The sequence below is a fragment of the Notothenia coriiceps genome, unplaced genomic scaffold (genome assembly GCF_000735185.1).
Source record: "Notothenia coriiceps isolate Sejong01 unplaced genomic scaffold, NC01 NC01_scaffold00009229, whole genome shotgun sequence".
Classification (NCBI taxonomy): domain Eukaryota; kingdom Metazoa; phylum Chordata; class Actinopteri; order Perciformes; family Nototheniidae; genus Notothenia; species Notothenia coriiceps.
This window is the reverse complement of record NW_011341930.1, coordinates 1,750-13,210: the sequence shown is the minus strand read 5'-3', so window position 1 is coordinate 13,210 and position 11,461 is coordinate 1,750. Positions and strand designations below refer to the sequence as shown.

The 11,461-nt window shown below is 39.5% G+C and overlaps 1 protein-coding gene across 1 annotated transcript; it reads right to left on the bottom strand.

Annotated features, from left to right (window-relative positions):
* Positions 1 to 5,177: 5,177 nt before the first annotated feature.
* Positions 5,178 to 8,388, bottom strand: eve1 (even-skipped-like1; the record flags this gene model as incomplete). The annotated part of the gene is made up of 2 exons (XM_010770782.1): positions 5,178 to 5,709; positions 8,156 to 8,388. Coding segments are annotated over 2 exons (701 nt in total), but the record flags the coding sequence as incomplete, so codon positions are not given.
* Between the last annotated feature and the right edge of the window lie 3,073 nt (positions 8,389 to 11,461).

The window sequence follows — 11,461 nt, the reverse complement described above, 5'->3', positions numbered from 1 at the left end:
ACGACCGACCGTACCGTACGTACGTACGTACCGTACGTACCGACGTACGTACGTACGTACGTACGTACGTACGTACGTACGTACTACGGTACGTACGTACGTACGTACGTACGTACGTACGTACGTACGTACGTACGTACGTACGTACTACTACGTACTACTACTCTACTCTCTCTCTCTCTCTCTCTCTCTCTCTCTCTCTCTCTCTCTCTCTCTCTCTCTCTCTCTCTCTCTCTCACACACACACACACACACACACACACACACACAAGGTTGACATGGCAGATTCAATAACAAGTGACATTTAGAGGTATGTTTCAATGTATATCTATAGCCATACATTTTAACTTATTATGTATAGGCTTAATGCCAATTGCCAGACTGGTAATTGTTTTCAATTGTTTTTTGTCCAGTTCAGGGACGATATACTACAAATAATACATAATATACAGTAAGTAAATACTGTTGGAAATATATCAAGTGTGTTTGTAATTTGTGGTGTAGTTGCTACTTTACTCACAGCTCAAGGGCAAAAAAAAAACAATGGAAAAGACAGCTGCAAAAAGCAAAGTCTACAGAAGTACAAGAATAAAAAAAATCAGGCAGGCAAACAAAGTACTAGAGGGCCAGGCTAAATCAGAGTATTGGAAATACAGACTTTTGTCACAACCATTTGAAGATGGCAGGCTATGATTTAAATGCTGGAAGGCTTTAAGGCACAATGCACAGACAATCAGGTAGCAAACTGGTAGAAGTGGAGCTATTTATGGGATATGTAGGTGACAGGAGCGGGTGGAGTCGATCTACTGAGGGCAGGCAGATGGAGTGTCTGAAATGACAGCAGACACAAGAAAACAGAAGTAGAATAATAAGAGTATAAACAGGTGAACTCAACACGTTGCTACCTTTAAACTAAGACCAAAGAAAGACTAGCCTCCTTCAGTTTTCATATTAATCATTTCTAACCCTTGTCTCTGAGACCCACCCAAAGTAAACACAAACGGTAACCACCGTATGGCTTCCTGCATTGAGATCTACACCTGAGGCTACTGCCACGTCTTTCTGATTTCAGGTTTAAGTCTGATGGCTTTGCAATAAAGGTGAGGTCGTATAAAAGAAGAAGTGACTTAATATTTCTCGTTCTCCACAGCTAGACACCCTTTGATGGCCGCTCCTATTTTGTATGTGATTTTAGTTATAATTTTCGCTTGGTGCTGGGACGCACCAATTCATTGTATGTTGGTTTTTACTGCAATCTTCTGATCATCAAGAAACACAACGATCAATACAAGCAACTTGCTCTTAATTCTTAAATAAATAGTTGATAGTGCTTTGTGCATACTGTTCCCAAACACAATCAATTGCTGTAATAAAGGAAGTTAAAATAATGCAAAATTAAAACCGTTTTTACATTTTTGATTGGTCAAGACTAGCTGAAGAGATACCGCGGTTTAGACTTGGTTCTCTTTGGTTGGTGCGCAGACTCAGATAGAGTCTCTTGGCAACACGATCCTCCAATCAGCATTCAGCCGGCCTGTGGAAGTCCCTCCCTACTCTGGCACCATCATACTAATTAGTTTTCTCTAACGTTTCTTCAGATATAGTGGAAAACCATAATGTACTTCCTAGCTTTGCGGGGGAGCGCGGCTCCCATACAAAGTGAAGGCCGGTGCGATGTGCTGTTCTGACTACCTCTTTGTGTTCTCTCAGTGTCTGCACCCGACCTTGCTACTTTCAATATTGCAAGCTAAACTTTCTTCTGACTATTCCCCTCGTTGGTATCTAACCCATCAGAACCTGGGATTAGTGATGGTGTCTGTTTATTCTATAGTCATAGCAATCTCATGAGCACAATAAGCATATAATGTAATAATAAGAATCAGTCTTGTAATGTTATATAGAAATAGACTCCACATATATATAGATTAGAAAACAAAATTCTTGAGGGTCCTTTCAACAAAACTGTTCTGCCACTTGTATTTGCTATTTTGTGTGCATAAATTTGTCCCAACATCTTTGCTCTGTGGCTAACACAGCACCATACAAATAAAAGTAGCCTACTAAATGTTTTTTAAAACAAAGTAGCATACCACTATACTGCTTTCGAAAAGGAGCAATGGTTAATTTAAAAAGGTTAATCAAGCAGTCTGCAAAGATTTGGTACTGCAAGCACACGTTGCTAGCTAGCCAGCTAACACAGCCAGCTAACACAGCCAGCTAACAGCCAGTTTGTAAGTGCTTTTACAGGTGCTCACAGTCACTTTACAGAGATAGTGAAAATAAATAATTATATCTCAATAACTCAACTCATTATAAATTGCTTTTTGTTTGTTTAATATATACATCAACAGAATTGTAACAATGTCAATTTGTGGTTTTAGAGAGAGGTGCATCCTGACTGTGTGCAGTTTCCCAAGCTGTTGTCAGGTTTACTCCTTCACACTAGCTGTGCAGAGACTTTAACCAAAACTTGTGGATAAACTGTGGTCCATCAGGAAAGAGTTACTAAACATCTGGACGCTCAAAAAGAAAGTGGATAAGTGTATCATAGGCTACAGTTACACATTTCAACAGGATTGTGAATGATACTTAAAACATTGCAGTTGTACAAATAAATAAAAGCAGTAGTGTTAGAAATTAAAATCAATGTTTTAATGGGGAAATGTAGTTTAAACATGCCGTCAGTTTTAATGCTCTTTTATACTGAAAAACCAGAAATTCTTGTGCACAAGCAGTTAAGCTTTTATTCTGAAAATCCTTCATCTACGGTTAGCATTTAGCATGTGGCTAATATACGATTTCCTAAAGAGGTGAATTTAGTAGCGAAATGATATGGAGTGGTGAAAACCGAAGCCTACTGATTTAACACTACAACTATAGATGTCGAGATACTACCATGCTGAATATTAAATGAAGGTACAGTTTATTTGAATACATTATTGTTTACAGACGAGAGTAGCATGTGACAACATCCGGAATGACCGGAAACCAAACGAGCCGAGAAGTATTTTTTAGAGTATTGATTACGGCGTTTAGAATGTGTTAAATGAAAAGTGATGAAAGAGAATATGAGGAGAAAAGGCGTGTTAAGCATATGTTGAATGTGAAAAGAACCAATCCTCTGTTTAAATGCAACAACGGACATTGGAGACGAGGCGAGCCGGCTGGCGGGGAGGAGCCAGCAGAGGATATATAACAGCACCGGACGAGAAATCGGGGCTCTTGTCTTCCCTAACGAGGAGCGGATCACAGCTGTTTGTCTGACTGAACAATATCATGCTTGTGACCAACCCGCGCCTTTTTTAATTAAAGTACCCAATTGAACTTTCACAGAGACTCCATTTAGTCTCCTTTTAAAGCTTCTCTCCTGGACGGGAGAATAACGAACACAGTTTACAGTAGTCATTAGTGTTACAGCAGACAAACAATCAAAACAACTCCAACAGCATTATATGTACATTAAGGCTTCACATGGTGCAATTTTACGTTTACAGACATTGACTTCAAGATGTCTTTCTTCTTTATTTGCTCCCCTCCACGGCCACATTGTGCACAGATATGCACACTTACAGTGGCTAGGCATTTTTTGTGTTTGCCCTTCAAGAAAAACATCACTGGTTAGGTATAATGATTAAAGGACCTCAGAAAACAACAATGCCTTTTGTCGAAAGGAAACATCTGAAAATGTTTACGTTAAAGTGCAAAAATGCTGTAACAGACGATATCCTCAAGAGCTGACCACCAGATGCTAGTATGGCAATGGAATCAAAGGCATGGAGCCAGAAGACAGTTTTCCTTTAAGGCAACACAACTACATTTGCAAACATTTGACAGATCATAGCTACTGTAATTTCTCGCTTATATCTACTCCCTTTTTTCAATAAAAAACTGTATGCATGAACTGAAAACTATCACATTTACTGGAGCAAAGCAAGCTTCTACACTTGATAGTCTCCAAGTGGTGAGAAAATATATATAAAAAGTTGAGAACAAATTATTTTTCAAAGTATGTGTTTTAAAGTCAGTCTTGGTGAAATGTACAGTTTATGAATGTATTCCTAAGCTCTAAACGTTTTTAAAAAATGAAGAAAAACTGCAGCAGGTATAGCCTACTGTCATTTAAGACCAGTTAGAAGTTTGCTGAAAGCTGAGCAGTTAGACAACTAGAGGTCAGCAACAACATTTTGAGTGTTACTCTTTAAATATTGAAGTGTGCAAAGCTTTTATATGCTGCAACAGATAGGAAAGAGGCTGCGCCATGTTGCATACATGCAACTTAAAAATATTAGGTACGAAAACATTGCTCTTGCAGTATAATGGCTGTATTTTTTAAGAATGCAAGCAACAAGTTTGAGTTGCTAACATTTGCACAGTTGGTAGATTCTGAGGCGAATAAACAAGGACTATAGGCCTACCCACAGTCTGGAGGTAAAAGCTGCCTTTGTGCTGAAAATGGTCATGAATTATAATCCTAATCATAATACAAATATGGCTCCATGCTCATGTAAATGGCCTTGTTTGAGATAAAACCTATGAATAGTGTTGCAGTGTTGACGTATTTTTGTAAGCCGAACCCGGAGCATCACAAGGGCTCCATTGACAAAGAGCAATGGGATTTTTCCATTGTATTGAAGATCTTTGTCAAACATACATTTATGATACTGACACATTTTTTTCAGCAGGAAAATCTCCACATATTAACATTACTTTTATTATTTTGGAAGCGTAAATGTAAATCTAAAAAGCTAACATTAGGCTATAAACAAACTACGCAATTGTTTGACATCATCACCACTAAGCTAAGGGTGGCTAATGCTCGACGTGACCACGTTTAGTAGTGTAATTTAGAGTAGAAGACAAGTGAGGAAGTGTCTATACACATATAGGCTCTGGACATTCACCAGTAGGGTGTTAAAAAACTAGTTAAAAAAACTGCACCGGAAATGGTAAAATGCTAACCCATTACCGGGTTTTGGGACTCATTCCTGTAGCACTCTATTGTGGAAACAGTTTTCCGTCATCCAATAAACAAATTGCTGCTATTATCAGTGTCATGTGACTGGCATAGATAAGACCTAGGAATTGTGTTTTTCCTGTTCTTAGTTAATGAAACTCTAAAATGTCCTACCATAGTGAGCTCGACAGTGCACGTGACATTAATTGAAGACACAGTGATGCTGCTACTTCCTTATCCGACAGCAGTTTGACCGCCTAGGATGGTGAGGTAGTTTCTGTCCTCTTTTACACCACCTCTTCTCTCCGCTCCAGACCTGCTGGCTGGACCTTGGGACTCCGGGGCCGGTTCAGTCCGAGCGCCTCCCCCCTGGCCTTCAGCAGGTGTTCTGGTCCCCAGTTCATGCACAGCAGGCAGGGGCAGGAGACAGGGTGGTGCACAATGCTGCTGGAGGGGTAGAGGACTGTTTGTGTTGGAGGCAGCCCCCCCGCTCTGTGGTGGTACTGGGAGAGGCGGAGTGCGTCCAGGGTCCTCATGGGCACATTGTAGCGACTGTGGGCCGAGGGTGAGGAGAGAGCCAGGGGGTAGTGACTGGGGAGGGGGAGGTGTGGGAGGTGTTGTGGGATGAAGGGGTACGGCAGGCCGGAGGAGGCGCGGCCCATCAGGAGCGCCCCCAGGGGGTCCACGAGAGGGTGGGGCCACGGCAAGGAGTGTCTCTGCCTTTTGTCCTTCATCCGCCTGTTCTGGAACCACACCTTGAGAGAGGAAAGGAAAGAAGGAAGGAGGGCAAGGAAGGTGAAAAGATTTGGACAAGAGCAGAAAAAAGAAGGTCAGGATAAGTTGTGAGAAGATGATTTGTTCAAACAAGTCAATATTTTGGGGGGAAAAATTAACTGTACAATTAAAATGGAAAGCAATGGTTATTTGACCAAAAAGCTTCAAACGACCAATGTTGATATTCAATCTCAGAAGCATGCTAACATCTGCTAATTATTAGTAGACATAACGTACAGCTGAGGCCGAAGGGAATGTCATTATTTTGCAGGTATTTTGTCTTAAACTTTATGCTTTTTATCATTTAGATTTGACTGTATTCAAAGACATATATAAACAGAAAAGACAGCAATACAATACAAGGACAATGTTCAAACATATAATTGACATGATCATATGTTATGCATGCACATGGTCTGAGTTACTCTCTAAGATATATATACTTTAATTATTATTATTTAATAGTATTTTTCCCCTGATCTAATATTCTCTATATTACTCTCACTTACAAAGACAAGTTGGGATGGTTTAGTTCTAGGACTGACCTTATAGCTACATACATATGATAACTATATTCAATGTAAATGTATATTTTAAATTGCAATGCTGTCCATCGCCTTGCTTCATTTAATTTCTCTACTTAACTAGATGTCTCCCTTTTCTTTTAAGCTTTAAAGCTGGGAGTCTTCTGTGTGTCCGTCTGTCCTCAAATCTTTTACCAGCTCATAGAAGCTCCTCAGAAGGCTGAGCTTCTAAAGCGTCAGGTGGCAGCGTTTACGAGGCCTCGCCTCACATTCCTGCTCTTTCATAAAAGACCCTCCAGTAGTTGGTAGAAAGGTGGCTTTACTGCGTAATAAAGCTGCTGCACTGGGCCAAATGTTACACTGCTAAACCTGTCAGTGCTCAATCCAGCACGCTGACTAAAATGAAAAGTAGATAGATTCATGGGAAATGTCAAAGGGGGTTTGTCGTTTATTTTTTAAGCTGTCCTCCTGTTTCTTGCCAGAACAAATGAGGTAAGAATTGAAAATCAGAGATGGAGTTTTCTGAAAGCTCAATGTCAGTGTTGTCAATACGGAACTGGAAATGATCTTAGCTAAAGACTATGGGAAACATTTAGCTTGACTCCATCCAACATCCGTTCAAAAACAATGTCCAACCTCTTTGAAGCTAACTGATTAGCATGTTGTGTCCTGTACAGAAACAGCAATGCTAAAATTATGATTTGTGTTAGGGGGACAAACTTAACGGCCCATGAAACCACAAACTGCTGTTTTCTCTTTGTATACAGATTTGGCAAACCATATACGACATCTAAGGAATGATTTCACACTTTGAAAAATATGCTAATTCAATGCTTAGCACAATGAGTGGAAACAGCTGTCCAGAAAAACCCAAATCAAACTCCCTGTCTCTCTGTGTGTGGCTCCAATACAGTCAAATAAGGATTGTAGCTCATTTTAGTTTAGTGACTAACCCTTACCCTAGTCAAGAGTATCCTATCATGCATGAGGCCTCGGGCAAAAAGTAGTTGCTGGGCCCCTATTGACCACCCAGTCTCTCTAATATGCAAGAGTATTAAATGAAGCCTCTATGTTCTGTGTAGTGGAAGCTATCAGACTACTGGTCGGATGAAAACACCTTCATGTTGCTGCATCATGAAATACCTGTCTGAACCCTTATCACAACCCGTGGAAGTGGATGCTTGTTACTGATTTATTCACTCCACTACATGGAGATATTGTACTTTTTATATTAACTACATTTATTTGACACATGTTACTACATGCATAACCCATTTATTATATACGATATAGTAATAGTAAACAAAGTATCCAAACGTTGCTTTACATTGAAGAATTACCACATAAAAACATTCATAGTGATAAAAACACATATTATAATATTTTATAATCAAAAATCACTTACAAAATAGTTTTTTATACTTTAAGTAAACTTTTCTTACTTTTCAAGTAAGTATTTAGCACAATGTAAACATACAAAATACAAAAACCTTGTGCAATCAACATTTTTTTTAAACTAAATACAATTTTGAAGATGGAAATTAATTTCCTTATTAATTATTTATTGATCAATTATATTATATATACACATTTTCATATATTTTTGTTTATATAACCATTTTCATTATTTGTATTTACTCTATTCACTGTAACTTAATTGAAGATGTCTTTTGTTTTTAAGTATTTTGTTAAATGTACCCGCTGTGGGACTCATAAAGGAATTCTGATTCGGTTTCTGCTTCCCCCCATGTAATGGCCATCTCCCCCCCACTGTTGGCCATGTTAACAAACACACACACACACACACACACACACACACACACACACACACACACACACACACACACACACACACACACACACACTCACACACACTCTCACACTCTCTCTCTCACACACACACCTTGATGGTGGTCTCCGGCAGGTTCAGGGCGGCGGCCAGCTCGCAGCGGCGGGGTCTGGAGACGTAGCTCTCCGTGTTGTACTCCTGCTCCAGCCGGGACAGCTGCTCGCGCGTGAACGCGGTCCGGTGCCGCCGGCTTGGGTCCAGCAGCGCGCTGCGCGGGCACGGCTCCGTGTGCGCCTCAGCGCCGGGATAGTGCACAGCAGCCACCGGCGTCTGTCTGTCCTCCGACACTACAGGCAGGCATAGAGGATAATAAATGAATCAATGTGGGCAACTCAGTCTCACATCTGACCCCAAACAAGTCAAACTGAATGTTGATTGTAAATTGGAGGGTCACACGATGTAATAAGGTTAGACTGAAGAGGTCCTCTGTGCGCCCAAAAAATGGTTGCGATTATTTTCGGTTATCCATCATGATTCATGATATCGGAGGCATTGGTCGTTTTTGAATCAAAGTTCCCTAATTGAAGAATATATGAAATGATCTTGGTGTGATTTCTTAAGAGGATCTGTAGCAAACAAATACGTTTTCTTACATTTGTGGAAGACTTTTTGCAGGCTGGGAGATCTCTGCTGCTCCACAATACTTTATACAAAATTGTATTTTCACATATATTTAGCTTTTAATAATTTCGTTATTCCTGAAATTTGAATATTGTACTCGTCCAAATTGCGATTTTGAAACAACTTTGACTTTCGCAACCCTAGTCAAAGTCTCTCTTGTCTTGTCTTTGTTGCAAAAACAGCTGCTGTGCCAGAAAGAAATTAACCTGACCTGGCAATAAAGTAGGTATGACTGTACCATATCGTGTCAAATCGTATTCGGTGTTTTATATATTGTGGTTTAACCTGTACACAAACTACAGCAGCACACGTGACAAGAGATACAAATCAAAGTCAAAACATGAATCAAGCAGAATGCAGGGTGGAATTTAATGAAGTACTCGAGTATACTCCACTAAACTATGGGACCAACTTTTATCGGCTTTAGTTACTACAGACTCAGATTATTAGCTACATCATAAATCAACTAATAAACATTAACATATACTAAGATATCAGCAGTATATAGTAATTACAATTAGCTCCACCTTTGATAGAGACATGCATCAATAATCATAACGTTTTAATACAAAAAATGTGCCATTACACTTATTGATCCCTTTTACATTTGGTCCTGTATATTGAAGTACTTCTCCCACCTCTGAGTAAACGCCTCTACATTGATAATTGTAACTTGATTCTGAACTGATGGCATTTTGATGCTTCTGTAGCCTATGTCACATTACTTCTGTGTTGTCAGAGACTCAGCTGTAAACTTGGTTACATTCAATATATTCCATGCTGCTTAATAACTTTTGGTTTGGTGCACTACTTTTTACACAGGTCTCCTTTCAAATACCAAATAATTGTATTAAAACTCTTTAAAACTATTTGTATTTTAAAACAAGAACACACTTTTTTTTTAACTATGGGTCGATGTTGCACTTCTTTAGTATTTTACACATTTCTGTTGGACCCCAAACAACACGGAAATAATTTATAGACATATAACTGTCTAATTCAATTTGAGCTTGTTGTATTTGTAATCTCTTCACTTTTAAAGTTTGTTGATTGTTGTTGCACTTTGAACTGCCCTGTGTAGACATATCCTATATTTTAAACGTGCTGCATGCCTTGCCAATAACAACACACTCGATTAATCATATGGACAGTTGTGTTTTGGACATTTTAATGAGGCTATACTTTTCTATTTTGAAATAAGAAATAAAGTGATCTCAGTTATTCCACTTTGGAAGCACTTGACAGTGATGAACAAGCATTTTTGACATAGGCCTACTTACGCATCTGTGGTGTTAGAATGAAATGATAAATAAATCCTCCTGTGTGTCTCTCCGCTGATGATGCTGTCTGCAGTCTGACAAACTTCTCTCCCTGACTCTCACACTTCACGCAGACAGTCAGGGTGAAGATGAGGTGTGTTTGACCCGACTCCCCCCTCCTCCTCACCACTGTCTGTGTACCCGGGGCGGCTCTGCTCTCCTCTGCCCTATCACAGGCGCTCCAGACGGGCAGCCGTGTGCGCGTCGGGCCGGCGCGGCGCCGCGGCCGCGGAGGTGTAGAGGTGTTTAAGGACGGAGCCTTTGGTCTCAGTCTCGGCCTTTGTACTTTTGTTATGGAGAATTAAAGACGCGCAGGCAGAGACAGGGAGCAGACTCACATTGTTCTCCGCCGTTTGATGTCGGCGGGTTTGGAAGTAAATCATTACAGGCCTAATGGCTCCAAATTGGCCCAGGTGGATCACGGCGGAGGAATTATTAAAGTCTTACATACTGTACATTAAGACTTGCTGCTGTCCCAGGCTCCTCCAACAATGCAACATCAATATAAGAAATGAACATAAAACAATACAAATGGTGTACAAAGAAACAGAATAGAAAAAAATTGTACAAGATAATTTTGCGAGTGACCAATGTGCAATCTTTTTAAAATCGGTATTTGTATCAATCATGACCTTTTCAAAGCGGTGGTATTATGACCGTGCTTATGTATTATTTCTTTCACGATTAAATGAGGTAGATTAATTTTTAAAACCATCTACTGTATATTTACAGTAACACTAAGCTATAACAAAGTAGGCCTTTGTATTCAAAGAAATGTGTCTGTTATAATCGAAATATTTAATTTGCAAATAAAACTTTCCTCACGGTATTGGATTGCGTAATTCGCTTCGCATTAACACGTCAGCTAAATTAAATGTAATGCAATGTATTAATGATATGAGGAAATATCCTTTGTTTTCATCAAGCGTTTAAATAACAAGCTATGACAATAAGACTTGACAGGCAGATCATGTGAGTTTATAATAATAAGTAGAGCAGTATCAGTCTCTAAACCATCCTTTACACAGCCTCTCTCCATGCAGAGCTGACCCTTGAACCTGTGTTTTGGAGTTTATTGTGGCTATAATTTGCGCTGATTGTTAATCCAGCGGCCAGATGATGATAAAGAGGACAGGAGGAGGACAGAGACACTCAGACGCCAGGTAGGGTGGAGTCCCTCCAGCAGGAAATGTATCGTTATTAAAGCACTCAGGTAGATCATACAGAGTCTCTTCAGAGACAGATAGATAGATAGATAGATAGATAGATAGATAGATAGATAGATAGATAGATAGATAGATAGATAGATAGATAGATAGATAGATAGATAGATATAGATAGATAGATAGATAGATAGATAGATAGATAGATAGATAGATAGATAGATAGATAGATAGATAGATAGATAGATAGATAGATG